Source organism: Rhamphochromis sp. 'chilingali', assembly GCF_963969265.1.
Source record: "Rhamphochromis sp. 'chilingali' genome assembly, chromosome: 9".
Taxonomy (NCBI): domain Eukaryota; kingdom Metazoa; phylum Chordata; class Actinopteri; order Cichliformes; family Cichlidae; genus Rhamphochromis; species Rhamphochromis sp. 'chilingali'.
The window spans coordinates 17,591,248-17,617,903 of NC_137936.1; the positions used below are offsets into that span (position 1 = coordinate 17,591,248).

Sequence of the window (26,656 nt, forward strand, 5' to 3'; positions counted from 1 at the left end):
TTGTAAAGCATTTCTCATGTATGTGTTTGCAGTTTCGTAACTTGGTGTTTACATATGGTTTACTTGTAGCTATGACAATGATGGAACATCTAAAGATGAAATTAAGGAGCGATTCTCACAAACGATGGAATTTGTTGAAAACTACCTGAGAGATGTGGTGTCTCAGAGCTTCCCTTTTGCAGATAAAGAGAAGAACAAACTCACCTTTGAGGTCACCCTGGTGCTTTCTTGATATACTACAATTACACTCATGTCATAGTAGTCATGCTCCAAAAATCAAATCAGCAAACTCGCTGAAAGCATCTATTTTCCATGTTTAGGTGGTGAATCTGGCCAGGAACCTGATTTATTTTGGCTTCTACACCTTCAGTGACTTATTGAGACTAACCAAGATCCTCCTGGCTATTCTAGACTGTGTCCATGTCAGTACCATTTTTGCTTTCAACAAGCTGGACAAAGGAGATGACAGTAAAGGTAAGGGGATGGCAAGATGAGGACTGGAATCCCATGGATATGAAGTTCATTTGTGTGTTTTGCGTGCGTGTCAATGCTTCCAGGCAGTAATGTGATGAGGTCAATTCATGGCGTTGGTGAGCTGATGTCCCAAGTAGTGCTCAGAGGGGGGGGTTTCCTTCCCCCATCTTCAACCAGGGCCCCCAATGGTGACGCAGTCAAGACCCAGACTGAACCAGAGAAACAGGACATATTGGTCATGGACACCAAGCTCAAGATCATCGAGATCCTGCAGGTGGAAGACATACAATGTTCTAATGTTGTTATACTTCAATATAACCTTAATAAATACAGCACATTATATATGTATGTCGTTTGTTTTTGTTTTTTTCTTCACTGCAGTTCATCCTGAATGTTCGCCTGGACTACAGGATCTCCTGTCTGCTATCGATCTTTAAGAGGGAGTTTGATGAGAGTAATTCCCAAAATGACATATCTTTAGCTGGAGCAGTCGAAGGACCAAACAACATGCCAGGTTTAGAATAACATAGCTACATCATACACAAATGTGTGAACAAGTTATGGACTTTGTTAGTTAGAGAGATTTTCTGTGATTCCAGGGGCTCTGGATTTTGAGCACATAGAAGAGCAGGCAGAGGGGATATTTGGTGGAAGGTAAACACACATTGAGTATCGAAAGAGTCGAAAATATGAAATAGAGAAGTGTTTCTGAGTATATGTTCTGTTTATGTCTAGTGAAGAGAACACCCCTCTGGACCTGGATGATCAGGGTGGCCGAACCTTTTTGAGGGTCTTGCTCCATTTAACCATGCACGACTATCCTCCTCTGGTGTCTCGAGCCCTGCATCTGCTGTTCAGGCACTTCAGCCAAAGGCAGGAGGTCTTGCAGGCATTTAAGCAGGTATCCTCACAGTGACTCCCCTCAACTTAAAACTAAAGCAAGGAAATCAATAACCCGTACACTTGTTTGTGTTTTTGACATTTGCTTAAGTATATTATGATTTGCAAATACTTGTATTGCTCTAAAATGGATGAAAAACATTGAAATATTAAGAATTATTCTTTGGAGGATCTTCCTAAACCTCAGTGACACAAAATGCATATTCAGGTTTTCACAGTAACATTTTGTGGATCCTGTATAGCTTTTTGCTCTGCAGTTTGCCTAATCTTCCAGCAAATTTTTGTATTTACAGGTCCAGTTGCTCGTCACCAGCCAAGATGTGGAAAATTACAAGCAAATAAAGTCGGACCTGGACCAGCTGCGCTCCATCGTCGAGAAGTCTGAGCTCTGGGTGTATAAGAGGCTGGGGCCAGACGAGGGCATGGATGTAGTGGACGTGCTCGCCGCTGAGCCAGAACATAAAAAGGTGCAGGGTGTTATTTCCTGAACAGAGCCAATCTCATAACCCTGAAAAGCCATCCACCAAAAAGTATTCCTTTTGTTTTTTTTGTTGTTTTTTTTTACCACAGTAAGGCTATAACACGCTGTTATGTCGTTCACAGGGTGACTCAGGGGGCATAGACAAACCAAAGAAAGCAGAAAGCACAAGCAGTTACAACTACAGGGTGGTGAAGGAGGTAACAAGTTTTCTAACCTTGTTAAAAGATTGTTTTAACATATCTGAATATTTTGCAAATGTTGTTGCGCAGCACTAGAGTTTTTCTACATATATTTTCCTCATGTTTTTGCTTTTTCTCAACTCTCCCTCACAGATCCTGCTGCGTCTCAGCAGGTTGTGTGTCCAAGAAGGTCTGTCAGGTAGAAAAAGCAAGAAGCAGCAACAGAGGCTGCTGAGGAACATGGGGGCTCATGCTGTGGTTCTTGAGCTCTTACAGATCCCTTATGAGAAGGTGTCAATGGTTCTCAATGGGTTTATTTTTTGTTTTTATTTTTAGTAGCGCATTCTTTTGTGTGTACGAGCGGGCAAACCTTCACGTTTGCCCTTTTCCACTCCAGGGAGAAGACTTACGCATGCAGGATATTATGAAGCTAGCCCATCAGTTTCTACAGAATTTCTGTGCAGGAAATCAGCAGAACCAGGCGCTGCTACACAAGCACATCAATCTTTTCCTCAACCCAGGGGTGAGCTGTCTTGTGCACTGATTGACGCTTGCAGTGTTAATGATACAAAAGCACAGATTTTGATTTTGCACAACAACAACATCTTGGAAAACTGGCTTCTCTTGTCTTTGTTTTCTTGTGTTCAGATCTTGGAGGCCATCACCATGCAGCATATCTTCATGAACAACTTCCAGCTATGCAGTGAAATAAATGAGCGTGTGGTTCAGCACTTTGTCCACTGCATTGAAACACATGGCCGCAACGTCCAATACCTGAAATTCTTACAGACTATTGTCAAGGCAGAGAACAAGTTCATCAAAAAGTGCCAAGACATTGTCATGGCAGAGGTGCTAAATCAATTCTACACAGTTTTTCCCCCCCACTGTGTTTCACTTATGCCACAGTTTCCTTATGTTCTAATATGTATCCGTTTCTTCCTCCAGCTGGTGAATGCTGGTGAAGATGTCCTGGTCTTCTATAATGACCGTGCCTCCTTCCAGACTCTGGTCCAGATGATGCGATCAGAGAGGGATCGCATGGATGAGAACAGTCCTCTAATGTACCACATACACCTAGTGGAGCTCTTGGCTGTGTGCACTGAGGGCAAGAACGTCTACACAGAGATAAAGTGTAATTCGCTCTTGCCACTGGATGACATAGTGCGGGTGGTGACCCATGAAGACTGTATCCCTGAGGTGAGATAAGCTGGAATGTTTGAGAGTTATGAGAAACAATAAGCTGCACAGTTTGTGATTTTAATGCACTGGAAAAATTGAAGAAATAAAGATAGGGAGCCATATCTAAAGATAAGTGTTACTGCTTGCAATAGGTATGCTATAGAGGCTGATTATCTAAAATACATTTGATTTCGTGTGGATTGCAGGTCTTACAGATTGCTAATGCAATACAGTTATTCATTGTTTTTGCTGCATGTCAAGCTTTAAAAATGTCACATAGTTAGCTTTAGTGACAAATGTATCAAATAGTGCCACATTATGAATTTTGTCCATAATGTGGTACTATTAAATCCTTAACTAGGAGTCTAGAGCTTATTGTGGTGTATCTAAAGTTACAAATTCTACAGGTATTGCTGTTGTTTTATTAGATTAGCGCCATCTTTTTTACATGAACTTTAATCTTAACCTTTCAGGTGAAGATTGCTTATATCAACTTTCTCAACCACTGCTATGTGGACACTGAGGTTGAAATGAAGGAGATCTACACCTCCAACCACATGTGGAAACTCTTTGAGAACTTTCTAGTTGACATTTGCAGAGTAAGAAACCCCATATTTATTTCAATAATGACATAAAAGCTATATTAAAGGAAAAAAGAAAACAACAAACAAGCTAAAAGACAAAATGTGTTATTTCTGTTGTTTAGGTGTGCAACAACACAAGTGACCGTAAGCATGCAGACACTATTCTTGAACGCTATGTGACAGAGACAGTCATGGGCATTGTGACCACCTTCTTCAGCTCACCTTTTTCTGACCAGAGCACCAGCCTGCAGGTAACCTGTTACAATAATGCAAAGGGGTTAAAAAAAAAAAGCTTTTACAGTAGCTATAAATATGCTAATGTCAATATCAGCCCTGGTATACTTCAACATTTTGAAAATAACAGTAACGTGTAGAGTTCATGTAAATCTAACTGCCTAGACTATCTTTTAGGAACTAGTTATTACCTGCTAACTTTAAGCCTAATAGCAAACAGTTTGTCCTTATGTGGCCATCAGAACAAATATAAGTATAAAATATACTGTATGACTGTTGCTTCATGTAATTTTATACCAATAGCCCGAGTCTCTCTTGCAAAAGCAGAATTATGGGAAAATGCCAAGACTCTGCTTCCGTAAATGGTAAACTCAGCGTTTCCTCAGAGTTCCCGAGAACTGTGTCTGCTGAGTAACATTATTTGGAGTGGTTAGGTTGGGTTGTTGGCACCATGTTTCCTCTCTCTTCCCACTTCTGTTTTCAGCATGTTAGTCAACTTCTGGTAGAGGTAATCGGGTATTGCAAGATCAGACATGGCCAGTAGTTATTTACAATAATTTTGGTTAATGAATCATTTTTTGTTCTTTTCCTTCATAGGGTTTAAAAACTGTTTATAGAAAAAGTTTATTAAAGGTAAAAAAAAAAAAAAACCCTCGATACAGTGTTTATCTGAGTAATCACCCTTATCCAGTGATGAAACATCTGGGTGTAGTTGATTTCCGCATGACAGCACCTTCATCGACGGGGATCATTAAATGGTTGATGAGCACAAAAATGATATGAATCATAAGCTATGGTTTCACCGCCTACCCGACTGAACATCTGTGAGATTTTGGACCATCGGACTAGATAATGCTTTCCACTGCCATCATTAAATCTAATGAAATAACTTCAAAGAATAGCATTCATTGCTCGAGTAGTGTTTCAGAGAGCTAACAAAGGCACATTTAAGCTGCTCTTGTGGCACAATGTTGGCCTAACCCCTTACTATATCTTGGTTTGCTATTTAATTTGTCACCTGCTGTATGTTTTCTGTGCTCTTCAGGCTTCTCTTTTGGGGAAAATATTTCAGGTATCGGTTACAATTTAAATAAGGGCACAGAAGATCTGGGTGCTAAGATTTCTTTCTTTTTTTAAACAATATGAAAGATTTTCACAGGTGCGTTTTGGGCAAAGGTCTGCTTGATGGGTTAGCAGTAGCAACTGACCACAATAGCATGCGGGGATTAGCACAGTAATATCACAGCAGCTCAGGTACAGCACTGTGTGTGCGTGTGAGACACATCTATCAGAAAACTTCAATCAAGAATAAACTACAGTTTCACTTGTTTTTCTCTTATTCTTCTTATTTTTTTACCCAGACCAGGCAACCAGTTTTTGTGCAGCTGCTGCAGGCTGTCTTCAGGGCCTATCACTGCAACTGGTTGATGCCAGTGCAGAAGGGTCATGTTGAGAGCTGTATCAAAGTGCTCTCTGATGTTGGTAAGACCAAGGTCTTTCTCAAAATCAGTCCATCATATTCAAAAGGTTTAACAGTTTATATTAATCCTAAAGCGATTTGACACTAATGTTGTATGTCTTTCTGAATCCACCAGCCAAAGGCAGAGCAATAGCCATACCTGTGGACCTGGACAACCAGGTGAACAACCTGTTTGTGAAATCCAATAACATCGTTCAGAAGACAGCCATGAGCTGGAGACTTACTGCTCGCAACGCTGCACGCAGAGACTCTATAGTGACCGCGTCAAGGGATTACAGGAATATCATAGAGAGGCTGCAGGTTAGGTTTGTTTGAGTTTGCGCTGCTTTATGTCTCTTTATTGCACAAAAACCTTCAGGGTGTTGCTTTATCTGTAATATAGGACATCGTGTCCGCTCTCGAAGACCGTCTTCGTCCGCTGGTCCAGGCTGAGTTGTCCGTTCTGGTGGATGTGCTGCATCGGCCTGAGCTGCTCTTCCCTGAGAACACAGACTCGCGCAAGAAGTGCGAGAGCGGAGGATTTATATGCAAGTAAGGAATGCTGCGATCGATGAAATTTACAATTAAAGCGTAAAGGCCCTCATTAGGATTGAGACTAAAGCTCTAATGTTCATTTGCAGGCTGATCAAACATACCAAGCAGCTGCTGGAGGAAAATGAGGAGAGACTGTGCATTAAAGTTTTGCAAACGCTTCGGGAGATGATGACTAAGGACAGAGGTTATGGAGAGAAGGTAGGAGATGCTGCAAAGCACAGGCATATTGTATTTCTATGGGGAGATGATTCACTTCACTGTAGGCGGTATGACTGTACATTTTTTACATTGTATATACTTTATTGTATCAATGCAGGTTTAGAATAAAAGATGTTGATAGTTTCTTGCTATTTTTTATGTCTTTTAAAGTGCCGGGTTTAAAAAAAAAAAACAAAAAAAAAACTTTTCAGCAACTAAGTTTCATTCGTTTTAACTAAAAGTGAAGCACAAAACTCCTAAAATGATGCATTTTCAAAAGGCAAGTCCTCACACAAAAACAGAAATCTGATACAATGTTTACTATGATTTTATATATGAAAATGATTTCATCAAATCTTTTGTGTAGTTATATAGAGTTTACACTATATACACACATACTGCATCACACGTACCCCAACCAGTTTTTTGAAGGGATTTGGCTTGTCCTTGGTTTTCAGTTAAACAGGGGTGGTCACTGCTGTGTGAGACTGTACTAATTATACTCACTTTTCCTAATATCCATGAAAAAATACTGCACATGGATATGGCACTGTATCTGTGCTCCTGAATTCGATTTTTTTTTCCAGCAGTGTTAACTCACTTAACTAACATGACATGCTTTATCATTGACCTCTGCCTTAACTTCCTGCTTCCTGCATTGTTATCTAACCCCTGAAACCCTCTGTTCTCTTTCAGCTCAGGGCCTTTGATGATGAGATGGATATGCCTAAGGTTGTTTCTCTTTATCTTCCATTCATGCCCTTGTTTCCCAGAGCATCTGTTACATCTGTGAAACTATATTAGCTGTACTTTAACATTAGCCTACTGTAGCAGCTGCTTTGGCTGTGTGGGGGTTTGGGCACAGCTGGTAACAAACAGTCATAGACCAATTCTGTCTTAAACACCTGCTGCATTGTCTGCTATAAAACGGTGTGTAGAACTGAAAACGTGAGAAAAAAGAGAGGCTGGGAGATGTGTTCTGTTGCTGACTGCAGGTTGCTCAACTGAGCTTCCATTTTCCAAGGTAGTCACTTACTGGTTGGGCTATGTGCCAGTGCTATATTTGTATCCACTCAGTGTCCTTGCACTGTACATGACTTTTTGCCAAAGTGTTGGTTGAAAGTCATTTTTGCACACATTTACTGTATTCAGGTCCAGTTAAGGGAGTTATCTTTTTATGTAATAAACTGCAGCCCTGTGAAAAGCGGGGTCAAGAAGTTATATTTTGATATAGATTAGCTACAAGGGAAGACCATAGAAATAACACAATTTTACAGAAACTGAAATCATCTTTAAGATTAACGGACTGATGCAACAGAAATACCGATAAGAGACTGACAAAAAAACTGAATAGACATGAGAGTGCAGAATGCAATGACCATATGACAAACATCACACAAAAAACCCCAAACACTAAAAAGCTGATGATAATATAAAGATTAATCTATTAAAACCATGAGATTTCCCATTGCTTAATTTCCTCTCACTCTGTTCTCATGAAGATTATTCATTGCCCTTTCCTTTTTATATTTTTATATTCCTTTGGGAAGGGGGGCTGGGTGTCTCCCCAGTATCTCCTGCTCCAATAGGGGGCGCTCTGACTGTGTGCGTGCTCTGTATATGCGCCTATTAATGAACGTGTTGGGCTGTGAAGGGCTGAGGCAGTCACTGAGGCTGTGTCCTAGTTTTCCTTGCTTGCGAGCTGCACGATTCCTGGGTGCCTGCCAACTCTGGGCTGAGGTTACATAAGAACCAGGCTTTTTTTTTTCCTGGAACTCAGCCCCGCCGCTGATGTGTGACCTTCAGCAGTAATTGCCAATAAAAGTGTTGAGGAGCTGTTTATCCACAGAGCAGTTGTGTGCGCACGCATACATGTGCATGTGCACACCTGTGGGGGGGAAGTGAGGTGGGGGCTGTATGAGTTTCTCTCATGTGCTGCATCTCTGTCTGGCTGTCTACACGTGAAAAGCTGCTCCTGTGTAAGAGTGGCAGGAAAGTGGAAACCCGTGCCGATCTTCATATTTCTTCTCACCTCTTTCCCCCTTTTGGCCCCATTAAATCATTGTGACACAATTCCTTAACTGCTCCAAATCCCCCCCCCCCCCCCCCCCCCCCACCCCACCCCACTTCCACTCGCACCTTTTCTCACATGGATGCAAACACACACCCGCTCTGTGTAAACGTAATGAAGTTGGCTGTGAATGTTTGCGTAGGTGTGATATGAAAGTGCGTAGCTGGCTCTTGTCTCTTCTGTTGATCTTTGAGCAAAGCAGAATAGCATTATATATGGTATAGAAGAAGGATACATGTTTGTGCGTTTGTGTTTAACAGGAAACAGAGTTTATGCAGCAGTGTCTGCAAAGTATTATGGAGGCATTTTTTGAAATGGAGAAATGGAAACAGAGACGGCCCGAGGTATATTTCTGGCCTCGCTGATGTGTGCGTACTATCCCATTGCTAAATGTCACCGAGATGAATATCAGCTTAATTCATTGCTCTTTGACTGTCAGAGTTATGTAAGAGCCAGAGGAATTCAGGATACAGTGTTAGGCTTTCTACTCTCAGGCTTCACCTGCCCTGATGTGTGTGCGTGTGTGTGTGGTCTAGGCAAAGCAGTTATGCAAGCCTTCCATGTTGGAAAATAAGGCTTGTATCATCCCTTTCACTGCACTGTTTCTTCCTGTGGCTTGCAAGAGTAATCTTGCTTTTTTGACTTGCTTTATTTATATCTACTTAACACATTTTCTCACAGCAGGTTTTTCCATCTCTGGTCAAGACAGAAATTTGTTTTACAGCTCTGGTATAGAAGTGGGTCAGCTACAATGTAAATGACAGAGCACAGCCTTTTAATTTAAGTCTGCTCTACTGTCTACCCATAACAAGCAGTCGAGTGGTAAACCCCAGTTTTCATGTCATTCACCGCTGGTTTAAACATGACTCAGCCTCCACCTGCAAAGATGTGTTTATTTATGCACTGTCAGAGAAAAAAGAAAACACACACACGTAAATTAGCATGAATTTTTTGGTACGTGCATGTGTGTCTGCATACTTTCTTCCTTTTATGTTCAACTGAGAGGTGTGAGACTGATCGAGGGGTTTGCCCTGGGGAGATTCCAGTTTGGTGGAATATACTGTAGTTTGGGCGGATGTGGCAGACGTGAGGGGTTAGCCTGTGGTCGTTGTGGTGAGGTCGGGGGGTGGTGAGAAGCATATATCTACTCTGATCAGCGTTTTGCATTGTGGTTTGATGTAGTGACAGGGAAAACATGTCGATAGACTTGTGAAAGATGCTGATCCTCCAGCGTGTGCATGCGTAGCCCCCAACCTGATGCTAAACTCTGTTATATCTGCTGCTGGGATCAGCTGTTGTGTTTGTCAAAAAGGCTTAACACTGAGAACCCAAGCCACGTCTCATATCACACCTCGCTCAATAATACTCTTCATATGAAATAATTGTTGCAATGAGCAGAAGGCATAAGCTTTTTGATCATCATCAGAAGTGCTGGAAACATTAGAATCAGTAGATTTCATAGGTCATAGCTGCTGCTTATGCACAGATAATCATTTTAAAACCTGCAAGATTCAGGCTAGACTTAATTGTGTCGCTTTTTGATGCCATGTGCTAAAATCCCACTATTTGCATTTCAGCTATTCCAAAGAACTCATGAGTATATTCTGTGTTTTCCCTTTCTTCTTTTCTTGCTGTGTCTCCGTCTGTCACTTTCTCTTTCTTGCTCTGTCTCATTGTGCTTTTTCACCCCCACCCACACGCACACACCAACAAACAAAATGCGTATCTCATTTTCCTGTTAAGAAACATGTTAGAACACATTAGAACGGTCACATAACTGAAAACAGTCCTGCTTTTTATTCTGATTTGGGGAGATATTCTTAACTGTGAAGATGTTATGTTTAAGAGTAAAGGGTTAAAAACCTGTATTCTTTTAAGTGTGTGTGTGTGTGTGTGTGTGTGTGTGTGTGTGTTAACTATGCCACATCAGATATACTCAGGGTGTTCTTTAGCCTCCTCCTTTACTGCTTGACATTCATGTTAGCAATTTTTGCGTATCTTTGAATACTTGCAGAGCTTTTGATGACACAAAAATGTATGCAAAAGCCTTAATAAGTAAGTAGAAAAGTGTTGTACAGCATATATCTTTCATAACTTTTACATATTGAATCCACCTGTCTGAATCTATTCTGGTTCAGCTGTAATCCACACAGGATCAAAAGTGCATACAGGCTTGATAGTGGTGCGCAAGGTTATACAGTATGTTTTAACTGCACAAGGTCTGTTAACTTCTCATATGCAATCCTGCTTGATTACAGTTGGTAGCTTGTTGACAGCACTCATTGGATTGACACATACTGAGAACAATGGGAAAGCCCAAAGACCTCAGTGAAGATCTAAGAAGTGAACATTTACACAAGTTGAGTAGGTCAGATTCCAAGATCATCAGTTCAAACAATCGTGTTTAAAAAAAGTATGTAAAATTTTAAATGTATTGAACATTTCAAGATAAACATCACAAAGTGCTTCATAACAAAATTCTAGAACATAAAAACAAAAGTTAACAAGTATTAGTTGCTATTTGAAAGAGACAATGCACTTATTCGATGTGTCACCACTTTGCTGAGGTCTGGGAAAAGACCCAAAATGTTACACTCAGATGGGTGGAAATTGGTTTGGATGTTCAGAAACAACCCAGTAACCACCAAGGCTCAAGCCTGACATGAACTGGAAACTGCTGTAACATCAGTGTCACTGTCCACAGTGACACTGATGTTCCACTGATGTTTTACATCGCCATGGACTGAGAGGGTGCCAACCAAGAAAGAAGCCCCTGCTCCAAAATCGACCCCTTCAAGCTTGACTAAAATTTGCAGCTGCCCACATGGACGAGACAAAGAAAAGGTTTTATGGTCAGATAATGACAAGAGATATGCCCGCTGGAGTAAAAGTGAGGCTTTCAAAACTAAGAACACTGTACTGTCATGTATGGTGGCAGTAGCATCATGCTCTGGGTCTGTTTTGCTACCAGTGGTACTGGCAGATTGCTCAACCTCCAAATAGCTAGACAGTAAAACTTGGACACAACTGTGTATTTCAACAGGAAAATAATCCCACAAACTATTCAAAACAGGTTTTGGAAAAGAAAAATAAGCTAACATTAAGCTTCTGGAAAAAGCCTTCCCAAAACCTGACCTCAACCCTATTGAAAGTTTGTATTCTACATTTAAAAGCCTGGTCTATGCCAGGAAACCAACGATTTTAAATGAACCCTTTGAATTCTGCCAAGAAAACATATGCCCAAAGCATGTTGATGACTACCAAAAGCATCTGGTCCAGGTGCAACTTGCTAGAAACATTTAATCAATCAAGAGGAGTTTATGTGAGTATCTGAGCAAACCTCTGATCATCATACTCTTGAGTTCAGCTTCAGCTCACATGAATACATGAAAACATACTCATAGCATGTTTCTTTTTTTTATTAATTCTGTCTCTGCCTTTCACTGGTTTTCTTGTTGCCCACTGTGTTTTTGGTAACAGATGGCTTCTGCAAGCATCTCTGTCATTGGTTTAGTGGCCTGGTTTCTTTTAGAGTGATTATGTAACTCTAACCTCATCGCCCCTCTCCTGTCTTTTCCCCTCTCTTGCCCTCTTACACTGTCCTTTTACATAACAATGTATGCACAGCAGTAGCTTACTCTGGTTGAATTTTTCCCCAGTGAACAGAAGAATTATATAGTTACTGAATTTTAATATTAATCTGATCTGAACTGCCACTGTTTTGGTTCTGCCAATAGGACTTTAGGAATTAAAAATAGGAACACAATGCATCTCTATATTACTGGAGTGGATCATTGCACTTTTTGTCATGTCCTACTCATAGCATAGTTCAAACTGAGAACCTCTCACCTCATTTGTATTTTCCCATTCCTGACTACCTGACAGTTGCAGTGTGATTTCAGTTTTGGTTCGTGTGTGTGTGTGTGTGTGTGTGTGTGTGTGTGTGTGTGTGTGTGTGTGTGTGTGTGTGTGTGTGTGTGTGTGTGTGTGTGTTTTAGGAGGGGAGCACGGTGGGGAAGGTCTAAGTTATTAAAATGATAATTGTATATTTTGGAGAACAGTCCAGTAACAGACTTGTGACACTGCAATTCAACCAACCAAGAAGCCCTTATACTTCATGCAGCAAGCCAACAATAAGCCTTAGGAACTGTAGGGTTTTCAATGGCATCTAGGGTGCATATGAACATTAAAAAAGTTATACCTTTCTAATGCATTTGTATCATATGCACCATCAGGGATTGTAGCATCTAGTCCTTTTACTGAATCAGAATAAAGTAATTACTTCCCTTATTGAAGGCAATAATGGAAAAGGGAAAATATATACATAAGTGACCTCATGCATATATTTTTTTATGAGTTGATTTCAAGCTAAATTAAAGTTTCAACTGTCTGAGTAAGTGAAATCAGACTTTCAGATTTACTGGCTCTTTCACAGGAAATCCTGCATTGAGTTACTGTCCATAACTCAGAAAGGAAATACTATCTGCGGAAGCAAAGTGGAAATTTTAAAGTTGAAAGTAACGTTCTTTTGACTCATACAGTTTTTACAGAAAGAGTACTGTAGACTTTGTCTCTATGACTCCTTCAGACGATGATCAAAATGGTCAGCATGAATGTTTTCAAAAAGCAAAATGTTTTTTTTATCCTTCATTGGGGCATGTGATCATTTAAAACAAACTTAAAAAACATACTTGGATTTTTTTTTTTTTTTTAGACAGAGCTACACTTTTTTATAGTTGACTTTTGTCATTCTTTAAGCTATGATAAGTTCAGCTGCAGAGTTTTCATATTTAAAAAGAAAAGCCATATGAGAAAATTATATTGGTCTCCCAACTCAATAGTGAAAAACCATATTATCCAGCAGGTTGGACTATACTTTTAAAAAACTTGATGGCTCATTAGAAAAGTTACAATATTGTTTGTTTGTTTTTCAGACTAGGCTAAAGTGCATATCCTCAGTTTTAGGCTGGTTGCCCTTTTTCACCACTGAAAGAACTGTTTGAGGGGAAATGGCCATTTATACACACGTTATCCAAGTTGCAAAAATCCAAAATCAGTTGGACAGTTGACCAATTTATGTTTAACGGAAAGTTGGTTTCTGACTAAACGACTTCTTTAGTCTTGGTCTCCGAGTCACTTGGATGAGTGACAAAAAGTTTCTCCCACTGAAAACACTACATCCAGATGAAAAGAATCAACTTTCTGGATTTCCTTACCTGGATCCTTGATCATGCATCAAAACTTTTTGACTAAGAGTTAAGATCTGGCATTTAAACTCAAATAGAGCAGGCTGTTTGTATGAAGAGCACATACAACTGAAGATTTAAAAATGAACAAACTTGGTCAGAGTTCTCAATAATAGCTGTGTTGCATCAATTCAGAAGAAACTAGCTGTGAATAGAAAAACAAAGTAGAAAAAGAAAGGAAATAGCAAACAAGCAGGTATGCAAGAAGCGCAATTCTGCTGAAAAATGCACGTTATGACTGATTCTCTGGATGTAGGCGTTGATGTTTTGTGGTCAAAACTGAAGAGAAGACATGACAATAATCTGCAAAGGATTCACTACATGATGCTTCCCTCACAAAACAGGTCTGGTTACGGTTAAATGAATGTAAAGTTTAAGCTATTGTGGCTCTAAATAAAACCTGTCCACTGGTATTTATTTGTTTTTTGTTTGGGGTTTTTTTGCTGAAAAAAGCAATATGCCAACAGAGAGGTAGACAGAAACATCCTGCAGACTCAGATTTGGCCAAATAAGCAAAAGGTCACTGGACAAGATTTCATCATTTTGGCGATTGGCTGAGTCTTTTATCTGATCTCAATCCTACTGGGCATGTGTTTCACTACCCAAAGACTGCATATGAAATACCAAAAGCAAGAGTTTAAGTGAAGCAGTAAAGACTTGGAGGGCATCATCCTCAAGGAAGATAAAAAAAAAAAACAAAAAAAAAAAACAAGACTGATAAAGTTTAGAATGATAACCTTTATTAAAATTGAGATTAAGCACCTATTTTTCAATAGCGTTCTAGGCTGATATAGGCAGCATTAACCTAGCATGTTTTTCAAAGCCGGGCGTGTATTTGAACAGAACGTCATGGTTCATTGATTCAGTGGTTTTGTTTAACTTCATGCGTAAGTGTCTAAACACCTTTAAACCTTTAATCTCTGAGCCCAATGTGTGAAAAAGGTTACAGTTTTGTTTCTGCAGGGAATTCAGAAAATGAACAAAACATCCACTGGAGAATTTCAACACAGTCACCGCAGTACACATCTCCTATCACAGCTCTCCTAAACGTAGCCATAATGTTTCCTCGGTTTCTGACCTACCAGTAAAAGCATAGCAAGTCACACCGCGCAGACCTTTGCATGGCCACTTGAAACAGCTGAATAGGTACAAGATGTGGTAATTAACCTGACAATTGCCTTCTCTGTGCTGCATGAATACTAACCCTGTGTTTGTATTTGTTCAACCACTATGCGCACACTACTCACTGCACGCAGCAGCTGGATAACAACCAGCCTGAGAAGTTGGTGGAGGACCAAAAGAGGGTAGGTACTTTTTAAGAGCATGGCAACCTAACTGAAAACCCCAACACTAGACAGATTCATACTGAGATTTACATGTAAAGCAGTCATGCATATAGAATGAAAAATTCCCACTTTGTGACCTGATTCTTTTTGCCTTCTAGGTTTATGAGAACTCTTCTTTTAGTGTTTTAAGCAACAGCCAAGTGATCAGTCATGGTGATTGTGTAACTGATGAAGGAAAACATGTTTTTCCTCTGCATTCTCTCTCTAATGGTGTTTATGACAAAGCAGAGACTTTACAGAGGCTCAGGCATGTCTGTGTCTAATCAGTATTTTTAGAGGCCGCCACTGATGGGTTCATCAATATATAGGACTAATCTCCTAGAGGAAAACATTTTTCACACAGGTTTAATCACTGACCATTCATCCAATCATTAAATATGTGTATCCTAACTCCTGGCATCTTGCATGTAGTTATTACCAAATAAGCAGTGAAGGTTTTATTACCTCCAAAGGCCTTTCATATCCTAGAGTTATTGAATGTTTTTGAATGTCACAGAGAAACTCCTGTTTTACTTTTTGGAAGAATTTTTCAACAGCAAAAATGTTGAAGTAAAAAATAGTAGAGGTAAAACTTACAGGGGGACGAAGATGGATGAAACTTATTTTAGCGCAAAATTTGGATCTTTTTCATTTCCCAATAACCATCGAAATTTAATATTGATTTAGATAATGCTTCAAAAAGTTTGTGCCTGCTGCTTAATAGTGGCGAGTGGCAAGACTTTGTTATAGAGTTGCTTTGTATTGACAGTTTAGATAACCTCCTGTTCAAAATGCCATAAGGGTTTGGCTCATGCCTCACGACTCTAGAGATCAGGGAATAATTTTCTGACTCCATCTGATTGTGCTTTGCCGTTAAGCACGATGCATACCATTGATTAACCTCCAACCAATGAACAATGAGAATAGTGTTCCCCGCACCTCCTACATAAAGTAATCCTGACCTCTGGAGCATAACTATGGCAGCGGAGCTTACATAACTCCTCCGTCGTCTATCAAGGACCACCCACAGTTGATGATTTGCACATAATTGCACACAAACACAAAAAAAACCCTTCTCTTTCATTTCCTTCACTTTATCCCATGGGAGGTCTGTCAGGTAGCTATGGGCTGCGGTTTCCATGACAACGCCAAAGTCGTGCTGCTGACTGCTCGACAGAGGATGAGTCACAGTGTGGGAGGGCTGGCCCCAGGTCTGTCTAAGTGAAAATCAGGACCTCACATTGTCACTACACAGAGTCACTGCTGCGATGAAACCCATAACAATATTGTAATGTAGGCGGTAAATATCAGAAAGTTTATCCTATACCTAAAAGTTTGTCCAGCACGGAATTTTAGGAATTTTTCTTTTATTAGAGATTTAATTTACTCTTTATTTAACTTGTCTTTAGTCTGTATTACTCTGAGGCTGCGTTTTCTTGCAGTCTTCACAGAGAAAAGAAATGTACAATGCATCATTAATGATGCACGTTGTCCCGTTACACAAGCTGTTCTTTATTTCTCTCTCTCCCGCCACAGACATCACATCATTACGTCCTTCTCTGTCTTCTCTTGCAGGGCGAGGTGCTGAGACAGATTCTGGTGAATCGTTACTATGGCAACTTCCATAGGAGTGGTGGGCGGAGGGACAGCCTGACGTCATTTAGCAATGGCCCCCTCGGTCAGGTTGGACCGGGCAAAAGCCAATCAGGTGGGACGCAACGACGATTGTTACTCATCTCTAACAACCAGCACGGAAGTTTGTTGTTCATTCTTTTCAGTGGTGTTTTCTTCCTGCATGAAAGGCCAAGGAAACCCATCTTTCAGTATCTCTAATAGACCTGGTGTCTGTGTGAAGCATTTACCAAACGCATGCTGCTGAAGAGGAGGGGGATTGTGCTGCCAAACATGACTACAACTACTATTATTTAAGATCAAAGTCTAGATGAACCTTTTGCGTTTTTTTTCCCTGCCTCTGAAGTTGTAGTGTGGCAAACCTCTTTTTGGGTTGTTATATAAGGATGGGGCTTTATCTGTCTGGCCCTGAGCTGGTTATCAGCTCCTGAGTCAGGCTGTGAACTGTCCTTTGAGCATGCAGAGCAAAATATTCTTATCACTACCTGATAACATTGCTACTTTTTTATTATCTGCAGTCAAAATACTAAAGCAATGTGTGTATTTTCTTCTGTTTTTTGAGCGATTGGTTGATTTTTGCCATGTTTGATGTAAGACATTTTATCATAATATAGATTCGGGGGACACACGGACACTGTGCTGGTGTCAGTACAATGTGCTGTGAGTCTGTTAACCTAATAATCTGAACACTTTGTATCTGCTGTGGCAAGAATGCTACTGAATAATAATAATAATAATAATAATAATAATAATGATAATAATGATAGACAAAAGAGGACACAAAATATCAACAGAAAATAAATGCAATTAAGATTTTAAAAAAGGCAATAACAGTAAAAACCACAAAAAAAACAACTGTTTTGACAAGTGATTTAAAGGACATCACTGATTCACTAAGCCTTGTGATAAGTAGCTCAGATGTTTGTACAAAAGCTCTTTCAACAGGAGTCAAGAACAGAGATGATTAAAGTTGTACCCAGGTCTCCATCTTTCCCTTTTGTGCCAACATTTTGGCAAACTTCCAGTCAGCAGGAAGTAAACCCATCCCCTCCATGATCCACTTTTTACTGTTGCTAGGTGACAAGCTGCTACTTCCTGTGAAAACAGACTTTGCACCTGTTGCAGAAACAAGAGCCACACTGAGATTCCATATGTAGCTTGAAGCTTGGGCCTCAAGGGGGGATGTACAGGCAAAGGCTTGTACAATGAATCACACCACTGGACAGTTGCACTGCACAGGTGGTTAGTAAAGGATTGATAGCACGGCATGTTCGGGACCTGTTTAAGTTCATCTTTTTGGACTCTTTAACAAAGAAAAAAGTTTGTACATTTTGCAGTGAAAAACTAAGTACACCCCATGATTCAGTAACTTTTACCACCTTTAGCAGCAATAACTTCAGCAATAACTCAGTTCATTGAGATTCATGGGTGCTTGTTTTTGCACAGCTCTGTCAAGATCACATCACAGCATTTCACTCTGGATGAGGTCTGGACTTTGATTGCTGTGCTTTGGGGTCAATGTCCTGTTGCATGACCTAGTTTCAGCCAAGCTTTAGGTGTCTAAGCGATGGCCTTGTATTTGACTGACTTAGTGACTGCAACGTGCCCGGGTCCTCTATCTACAAAACAAGCCCAGATCATCACCCCTCCACCACCATGCTGATAGTTAGTGTTTGTGTGGTTGATTGTGCTGACATGCTGTGTTTGGTTTTCTCCAAATTTGACACTTCGCATTATTACCAGACATCTCCACTTTGGCATTATTGCCAAAGTGGAATGGCATCATTATCTGTCCAAAGGCCATTATTAAAGAAGTTATGGCTTGCTCAGATGTAAACCTAAACCATGCTGCCTTGTTATTTTTAAATAAAAGAGGGTTTTTCCCGGCATCTTTTCTTCTTCTTCAAAAAAAGGATCTTTCTTCAGTCTTTTTCTGCTTATACTGTCGTGAACTTTAACACTTAACTGAGGTCTGCAGAGTCTGCGATGTAGCTCTTGGGATTTTTGCAATTTCTCTGCCTTTTGCACTGTATGACCTTGGCATGAATTTGGAATATCCACGACTGGGAAGATTGTGCCATTGTGTTTACACACACCTGTATATGCCAGACTAGCAAACTGCTAAAACCTCTGATTTGACAGTGGTGGTCACACTTTCTGATGACTCACAGCATTATTAAAGCAACAAAAAGTTTTGAGCACATTATTTTTCTTATTTAATTTTAACTGTGTATGTATACTGTTGGGTCCATGAATATTTGGAAAACAGCACATTTTTAGAGCTTTGTCTCTGTAAACAACCACAGGTTATGTGATGGAAGTGAAGACTTTCACCTTAAAGGGATTTAACCAAAATATGGCATCAACTTAATAGAAATTATATAGTCCTCCATTTTCAACTGTCAAAAGTAATTTGACAGTTGACTCACAAACAGATTCGTGGCCAGGTTGAGCCATGTTCCCTCATTATTCCATAATGAGGGAACATGGCTCCGTATAAAAGCAGAGTTGATTCCAAGTCTTGAAATTGAATTTGGTAGTGTCTTTGGTGTGAAGTCCAAAGACACATTGATGCAAATGAAGCCATTGTTAGGTTAAAAAAGCTAAATAAACCCATCAAAGAGAGAGGAAATCATTTTGTGATGACCAAATCACCAATATGCAACACCGAAAGATTTAAAGGACCACTGAAGACAAAGAAAACCAATGACTGCAGAATTATTGCTTGGTTAAGAAAAAACATCTGCACAACCACTAGCTACATGAGGAATACTCTCACAGAGCTGCATGCTGAGTGAACGTCCTTACACACAGGCAGGTTGTCAAAATCCACAATCAGGAGTCTTTTTCGTGAATGGCAATACAGTAAGTTGCAAACTACTGGTTACACTTAAGAACAGGAAGGCCAGAACACATGTAAAATTGCACTGTTTGTTCATGAAGCACACCACATGATCTCTCAAATATTGTGTGGGCAGCGTCAGAGAATGAGTGTCTATGGCTGCAAGTACAGTAAGTTCACCAGTGTTTTAGGCAAAGAAATAAGATGTTCTTCAGTGGCCAAGTCAGTCACCTGATGTCCACCTAACAGAGCGTCTCTTCACTTACTGAAGGCAGAAAACCCCCAAAACAAGCAGCAACTGAAGTCATTGACTTCCTTTGATTTCCATTAAAGTATTAAAAACCAAAACTGAAAATTTATTTAAATTCACACAAGACTGCAATTACTGAACAAATACTACTTAAATAATACTTCAACACTGCAACTCACTTGCATATTAATTGTTTGATTTAAAGCGCACTGTACTGGTGTAAAGATGAAAAAAAGTCCAAATACTTAATCTCACTATATGTTTTAATTGAACTATAATTTGCTTTACTAAGAGCAAAGTAGTGTTTCTCTGTTATTATCTCCAGATGATTTAATAAGCTGTTAAATGGTTATAGTTGTAGTTCCCATGTATTTGCAGGAAATTTTCCAAAATAAACCAGATTAGAATGAAAAATTAACGCCACATGTCTGATATAGCCTGTTCTGAATTGTCCCATTGCCTCATCTCGGTCTTTAGGTGGATTAGGGGGACATGGGGGCCTGAGTCGTGGGGAAATGAGCCTGGCAGAGGTACAGTGTCATCTGGACAAAGAAGGAGCCTCTGACCTGGTTATTGACCTCATCATGAACACCACGAGCGACCGAGTCTTCCAAGAAAGCATCCTCTTAGCTATTGCGCTGCTGGAGGGTGGAAACACCACCATCCAGGTCAGTTAACCAAACATTTCAACCTTAAGAATATGGACTTGTGTCTGTTGTCTACTGCGAAACAACTGATTTGTGTATAAATCTGCATCTCACTTTAAAAAATTATACACTTTAAATATGATCTGCTCCAATACGATCAGTGTAAAGAACACTGTGTAATTGAGGGAATTTTTCATCACTAGACAATCTTCAGTAAGTGGGTCAGTGTGCCACCATAGCTGCACATGTACATTACTGCGGCACCTCCCCCTCACGTCTAGCCCTATATAACTTAGCTGGGAGACCAGACCAGCTGCTAATAATGTCAATAGTAGACCTAAAGTAGACTTTGGATCAAAAATGTTCATGTGTTTCTGTTTTTTCATTTTAGAAATTCTTAGGTGTGTATTGGGTAGTTTAAATAAACTCTCCTCCTTTCGGGTTCAGCCCGAGCTGCTCTGTTTCCCCCACCGTCCATTCTTCCTATGTCTGTTGTTCTGTCAGTGGATCCCCATTTTTCTGTTTGTGTGTCCGTCTACGTTGTGTAAGCAAGGAGCTTGCATAATCAGATTAGAGGAAGCCACTGTTTCAGAGATAATGCATTGGCTTCCCACGGCTGCTGCAGAGCCACGTCACGTGATCCGTCTGTGTTACATAAGGTCTGTGTGAATGAACAATGAGGAATGTCTCAGCCTTCAAAACATTCCAGCCTCGCTCCCTTGCGTTCTCTTGCTGGCCCAAACTGGGTCACGCTGGGCCTCCGGAACTGGGGCAGTGGGGAGAGAGGGCGGAGGGATGAGGAAACACAGAGCGGACTGAGGAGAAACTGGAGCTCCTCTTACCCTCGCATTCTTAAGTTTGTTCTGGAAAGGGAGATTTATTTGCAGGGAAAGCTATCCTGCAGTGCTAGAACTGCACCATACAGTGCAAATATTTATGTTCTTTTAGTTACTGGATGGCTTATAAAGGAAGCCTGAGATAAAAGCCTCGTTTCATCTCTATAAATACAACAATGATGATTGTGACTGACAGCTTAAAGCTTGAATTTGAGATCAGGCGTTTCTTTTGTTCTCTCTCGTCTCTTCAAGAAAGCACGCCATGGGAAATATAAGTGGGGTTGTGTGACTGTCGTGCTGAGCTGAGCACCTGTTGGATCTTGGGTGTCTTGTACTCACGTAACACCGTTAACTATTTACTCATGGCCTACATAGTGCACAGAAATAAACCACACAGAATAACCCAGCTGCATGCTCAGTTAAGTCACTTACACATGCATGCTGTTTGCTGTCATGCAAGGCCAATGCACGGATCCACTAGAGGTTATATTTTACATTCAGGCTCTTGCACTCCTTTGCTCCTATATTTCAGTCACATAGCGGCTTTTTATCTTTCTTTTTTCTTTTCTTTTTTTTTGCTACAGCTATGAGAGATCTCAGACAGCTGTAAATTCTGTTGTTACATGACAACTTTTAACATTTTACTCGTCAGCCATCTGGCTTCTAACTGCATGGTGTGCTGCTCCGTTTCCCTCCAAAGCCCTTGATGTGCAGGTGTGCTAAACCAGAGTAGTCAGTCTAAAAAAAGGAAAAAATGTGAATGCAGAGGTGGCGAATTTAAAGGAAGAAGGAAGAAACTGAGGAACGGGGAAAAGGTCTCGAAAGAGCGTAGAGTAGAGAGGAGCAGCAGCAGTTCCATTTGGTTTACATGTGGCGCTGCCTGACATGAGAGGGAGGGTGAAAGGAAAAGGGAGCGCGAGTATAAATAGCTGTTACATAACATCCCTTTGTTGATGCCAAGTGGCGGAACGGAAGGAGAGAAGGGAAAGCGCTATGACCTTGTTTTTCAGTGTTGTCCGCCCCCACCCCGTCCTGCTCTTCTCTGTCTCTTTCCACTTAGGGTTTGCCTCCATAGATACAGACAGGCTCTGTGTTTACCCAACACTGCAGGGGCCCGTGACATCTTCGTCCCTCTCATCTATCCTCCTTCGTTACTATCACCGTGTTCTCTCCTTGCCTTGACCACCATGTGTTACTTCATCCGTAACGTCATCTCTCCATTATGCCAGTCTTCCTCCTGCTTTTCAAGCGCCATCAAAACACAGATGGTGTCTTGATACAGCAGCACAGATTTCGTAAACCAATGTGTGAGGACTGTCGTCCAAATGCTACACAATGTAACAACGTGGTTAGATATGAAAGTACAGGTTTTCACTTCTGATTGTTGTCACATACGTTTTCTGAAGAAATCAGAAGAGGAAAGCTTTGCTGTGGTGTTTTTCTTTACTGTGGTGTCCCTTACTTGTGCGCACGTCCTTGTTTCAGTGAGTCACTCAATTTGGTTCAGTTCCTAAGAACTGGTGTTTAAAAAAAACAAAACAAATACTCAGTTAGCTCTCAGGTGAAAAAGAAATGATGCTGGGAAAAAGAAAAGAACGCTCTGGCATGCCCAGTACATTCACCTCCACTGTCGCTATCGCAGCGAATGGCAATAACTCAGTTTAACTTGATTCACCTTATCAAATACTGTAGCTCAGCACTGGTGCTAGTCTTGCTAGGCCTGAATGTAAATGACTAAACATAGTATCTCATAGGATATTTTACTTGAATGACAGGCTATGAAAATGATTGATGATTACATAAGGACAAAGCTGAGAGAGAATACTGTATTGCAGAGCATGTGTGATATGTGGGTGTGTCCTCTCTGAACTGGCATGTGCCTATGGCAGAGACAGCTGACCCACTTTTGTGAGTGTAAAAGTCAGTAGGCGTATTAGCGTATGTGCTTTCCAGCCTGTGTGTGCTGGTACTGTACGAGCGTGTGTGTGTGTGTGTGTGTGTGTGTGTGTCTGTTTGAGTTATGTAATGGTAGGGGTGAGAGAGTGCTGGTGAGTGCTCTCCTGTGTTTGCTCTGGTTTAATCACTGTGTGTTAACCTACCACCGCTCCTCATGCCTCACCCTTTGCACCCTGCCTTCCTCCCCCACCCGCCCTGCAGGCCCACGCTTTAGCCGGCTGATGGAGGGCAGTTATATGAACAAAAAAAGACGGACAGGTATGACCATTACTGTCCCCTCAACCCTTCCCTCCTCAGGCATGCTGTGATGTGTGAGCAGCGAGTGGGCTGCCAGTGTTGTAGCTAATGCCCGTCTCTGTACTCCTCACTTTGTCATCAACTTGTTTATTGCACGATGGCCTTGGTTGGTAGGTCTCCCCTCCCCACGCTGCTGTCTCCGTGTTCCTAAGTTGGCAGAGTGTGTACGTGCAGGAGTGCTGCTGCTCAGTGGTGGAGGGCCAGGGTGGGGCACGAGGCTCGAGAATCTGCTTTGGGGCACAGTCACACAGTTATGTCATTGTTTCTTTAAAGGAAACTAGGCTGTAAAACCGGCGTATCCCTTCATTGAGTCATTAATAAGCCAGATAAATTCTCACTTTGGCTCCTTAATTGGTTTGTCACTATTTTTACTTTTGAATGAAAAATTTAGCACAGCGAGCCTATTAAAAATTAAATTGCATCGCATGTAACCGCCGCAGTACAAACACATTTAAAACAATGTCCTTGGAGGAGCAGAAACAAAGCTTGCTTTGTCTATTTTTGCTTAACATTTTCCATGTGACTATCATTTACTGTATTTGTTTTCTTAACTAGCCCAGTTCTACATCTAACCTGAAAAGACCATATGGTTATGTAACAAACTTTGAGAGCTGGCCTAGATACCACATCTGATAAGATTTTCTCCCTCCCTATCACTCGCTCTTGTTTCCCCTCTCTCGATCATAGGTTCTTTCCCCTTCTTTTTGCCCCTTTTTCCCCACTTCTTGGTATCTATCTTTTGCCTCAAGCTTTTTTTTTTTCTCACAACTTCCCACCATCTCCATTTCTGTATCTGTGTAAGTAGGCCAGGCTTCTCCCTTTCATGTAATTTTTTTCACCCTTTTAGTGTGGCAAAGCTGCTTTGGCTCGTCGAAGCCATTCCATAGACTGTGCTGCTAACATCTCTTACATAATCAAAACAACAGACCTGTGGGTTGGGACACAGTGTATACATCGGGCATGGAAGTGTCCTAATTCTGTGTGACCTCATTCCACAGCCATAGCTGCAGCGATTAAATCCTCACATCACTGTAAAATTAGACCTGCTTCATTAGAGTTTCTAATATTTTTTTGAATAAAGATTTGTTTTCCTATAAAGAAGAGTTTTCTGATATAAAGTAACGATTTGTTGTTTGTTTTTTACTGTAAGCCGAGACAGTGTGCTAATTTGTTAAGAAAAAGTTTGACCGTTTTATTTGTTTTCTTTCTTTCTATTTTATCTCTTAAATTTTCTACAATTTTTTTTATTAGCTTGTTTTGTTTAAAGATCACATACACCAAAAGATATTAAATTTTCCCGTGGTATAACCTCCATGCTATATACAATGAGGGGAAAAAACTCTTTGATCCACTGCTGAATTTTTTTTTATGGTCGTTTTAATAAAGAGAGATGAAACATCAACCAAAAATCAAGAAAACCACATACACATACATAGAAGTTACAAATATATTTGCATGTCATTGATCGAAGTAAGTATTTCATCCCCGATTACCAAGCCAGAATTCCGACTCCCACAGATTACAGCCAATCAATTACAGATGCTCCTGATCTCAACTCCATATGTGTGTAAAACACACCTGTCCAGAGAATCACTTTCTTCCATTTCAACCTCTCAACCATCATGGGCGTGTCCAAAGAGCTTTCAGAGGATGTCAGGGGCAAGACTGATCTGAGCAAAGCTAGAATGGGCTACAAGACCATCAGCAATAAGTTGGGAGAAAGTGCTGTTGCTTTAGCATTAACTGGACCTGCCATGTTTAGAGGAATGAAATGCTGGGTATCACCCAAAGAACACCATCCCCACAAGCATGGAGGTCGAAATATTATGCTTTGGGGTTGTTTTTCTGCTAAGGGTACAGGATGACTTCACCACATTAGGGGCCAGTGGACGGGGCCATGTGTCATAAAATCTTGGACAGGAACCTCCTTCTCTCAGCCACAACACTGAAGATGGGTTGTGGATGGCTCATCCAGCATGACAAATATACCCCACATATGCCAAGGCAACAAAGTAGTGTCTAAAGTAGAAGCACATTAAGGATAATGAGTGGCCTAGCCTATCTTCAGACCTCAGCCCTGTAGAAAATCAGTGCAGAGAACTCAAGCTTTGAGTTCTCAAGCAACAGCCAAAAAAACCTAAGGGTTTTAGAGAGTTTCTGTAAAGAGGAGTGGGCCAAAGGTGTGCAAACCTGGTGACCAACTAAAACAATCATCTTAGCGTTGTGCTTGCCAACAAGGGTTTCTCCACCAACTGCTAAGTCATGTTTTGCATTGGGCTCAAATGTGTTTTTTCTGGATTTTTGGTTGATATTCTAACTCCATTAAAACTACCATAACAACTACCATAACAACTGTTCATTTCTTTGTATGTGAGCAAACTTACAAATTCAGCGGGCGATCAAATAATTATTTCCCCACCATATATGATAATCTTATCAGCATAGTAGCAGATTGCTTTTCTGTTGATCAACTGCTCTTATTCCGGTTTTTCATATTGCAGGTGAGCGTCAACACATTCAGCAAAGAATCTGACACCACTGAAACGAATGGAAACGAACACGTTTCCATTTTACAGTGACACAGTGACATTTTACAGTGACACAGCATGTACTGTGGTTTTGGAATAATTCCAGTTTGCTCTTCTTTCTCTGTGTCTCCAGCGCTCATTCTTTTGCCGTCTGACAGAAGACAAAAAATCAGAAAAGTTCTTCCGTGTCTTTTATGACCGCATGAAGTCAGCCCAGCTCGAGATCAAAGCCACGGTGACAGTAAATACAAGCGACCTGGGAAACAGGAAAAGAGACGATGACAGCCAGGACAAAGAGCCCCCTGTTCGCAAAAAAGGTCAGAGGTCACCTGTAGGGTTGTTAACACTAAACAACGCCCAGTTTGAAAACTGCTGATTTCATGTTTATTTCTAAATTTAAAATAGGAAAAAAAATATTTGAAGGTTCTTTTAGTTGTGACTCAGTTTATAGTACGAGTTCTATGTCTCTATATAGCAAAAGACCCAGCTGTGGTGATGACAGAAGACGTGAAAGAGCAGCTATTAGAGGCCTCGTCTGCCACAAAGAAAGCCTTTAACTCTTATCGGCGAGAAGCTGACCCCGAGGACCACTTCACCTCAGCAGATGGTCAGCCCAGCACGGGGGACAAGAACCAGGATGAAGGAGAGATGAGTTTTGTGATTGTTATCATGCAGCCTATCCTTCGCTTTCTCCAGCTACTTTGTGAGAATCACAACCGTGACCTACAGGTGGGTCAGACTGAGCGTCGCAAATTTAGTTTTACAGATTTACTTTAGAATGAG

At 40.8% G+C, this 26,656-nt stretch overlaps 1 protein-coding gene across 4 annotated transcripts in view; it reads left to right on the forward strand.

Moving 5' to 3' along the window:
- Nucleotides 1–26,656, forward strand: part of LOC308403378 (inositol 1,4,5-trisphosphate-gated calcium channel ITPR1) — a 76,274-nt gene that overhangs the window by 29,729 nt on the left and 19,889 nt on the right. Inside the window, exons 21-44 of one of the 4 annotated variants that reach the window (XM_080892720.1) lie at nt 70–211; nt 321–474; nt 558–748; nt 856–988; nt 1,074–1,128; nt 1,210–1,375; nt 1,668–1,841; nt 1,978–2,052; nt 2,188–2,325; nt 2,432–2,557; nt 2,683–2,883; nt 2,980–3,231; nt 3,687–3,812; nt 3,920–4,048; nt 5,393–5,513; nt 5,627–5,811; nt 5,894–6,042; nt 6,132–6,243; nt 6,940–6,978; nt 14,817–14,864; nt 16,461–16,593; nt 20,087–20,277; nt 26,007–26,190; nt 26,349–26,602. In XM_080892720.1, coding sequence (XP_080748846.1) covers nt 70–211; nt 321–474; nt 558–748; nt 856–988; nt 1,074–1,128; nt 1,210–1,375; nt 1,668–1,841; nt 1,978–2,052; nt 2,188–2,325; nt 2,432–2,557; nt 2,683–2,883; nt 2,980–3,231; nt 3,687–3,812; nt 3,920–4,048; nt 5,393–5,513; nt 5,627–5,811; nt 5,894–6,042; nt 6,132–6,243; nt 6,940–6,978; nt 14,817–14,864; nt 16,461–16,593; nt 20,087–20,277; nt 26,007–26,190; nt 26,349–26,602 — 3,478 coding nt within the window. The remainder of the gene's footprint in view (nt 1–69; nt 212–320; nt 475–557; nt 749–855; nt 989–1,073; nt 1,129–1,209; nt 1,376–1,667; nt 1,842–1,977; nt 2,053–2,187; nt 2,326–2,431; nt 2,558–2,682; nt 2,884–2,979; nt 3,232–3,686; nt 3,813–3,919; nt 4,049–5,392; nt 5,514–5,626; nt 5,812–5,893; nt 6,043–6,131; nt 6,244–6,939; nt 6,979–14,816; nt 14,865–16,460; nt 16,594–20,086; nt 20,278–26,006; nt 26,191–26,348; nt 26,603–26,656) is intronic. The other 3 variants (XM_080892721.1, XM_080892722.1, XM_080892723.1) reach the window with 3 other exon arrangements.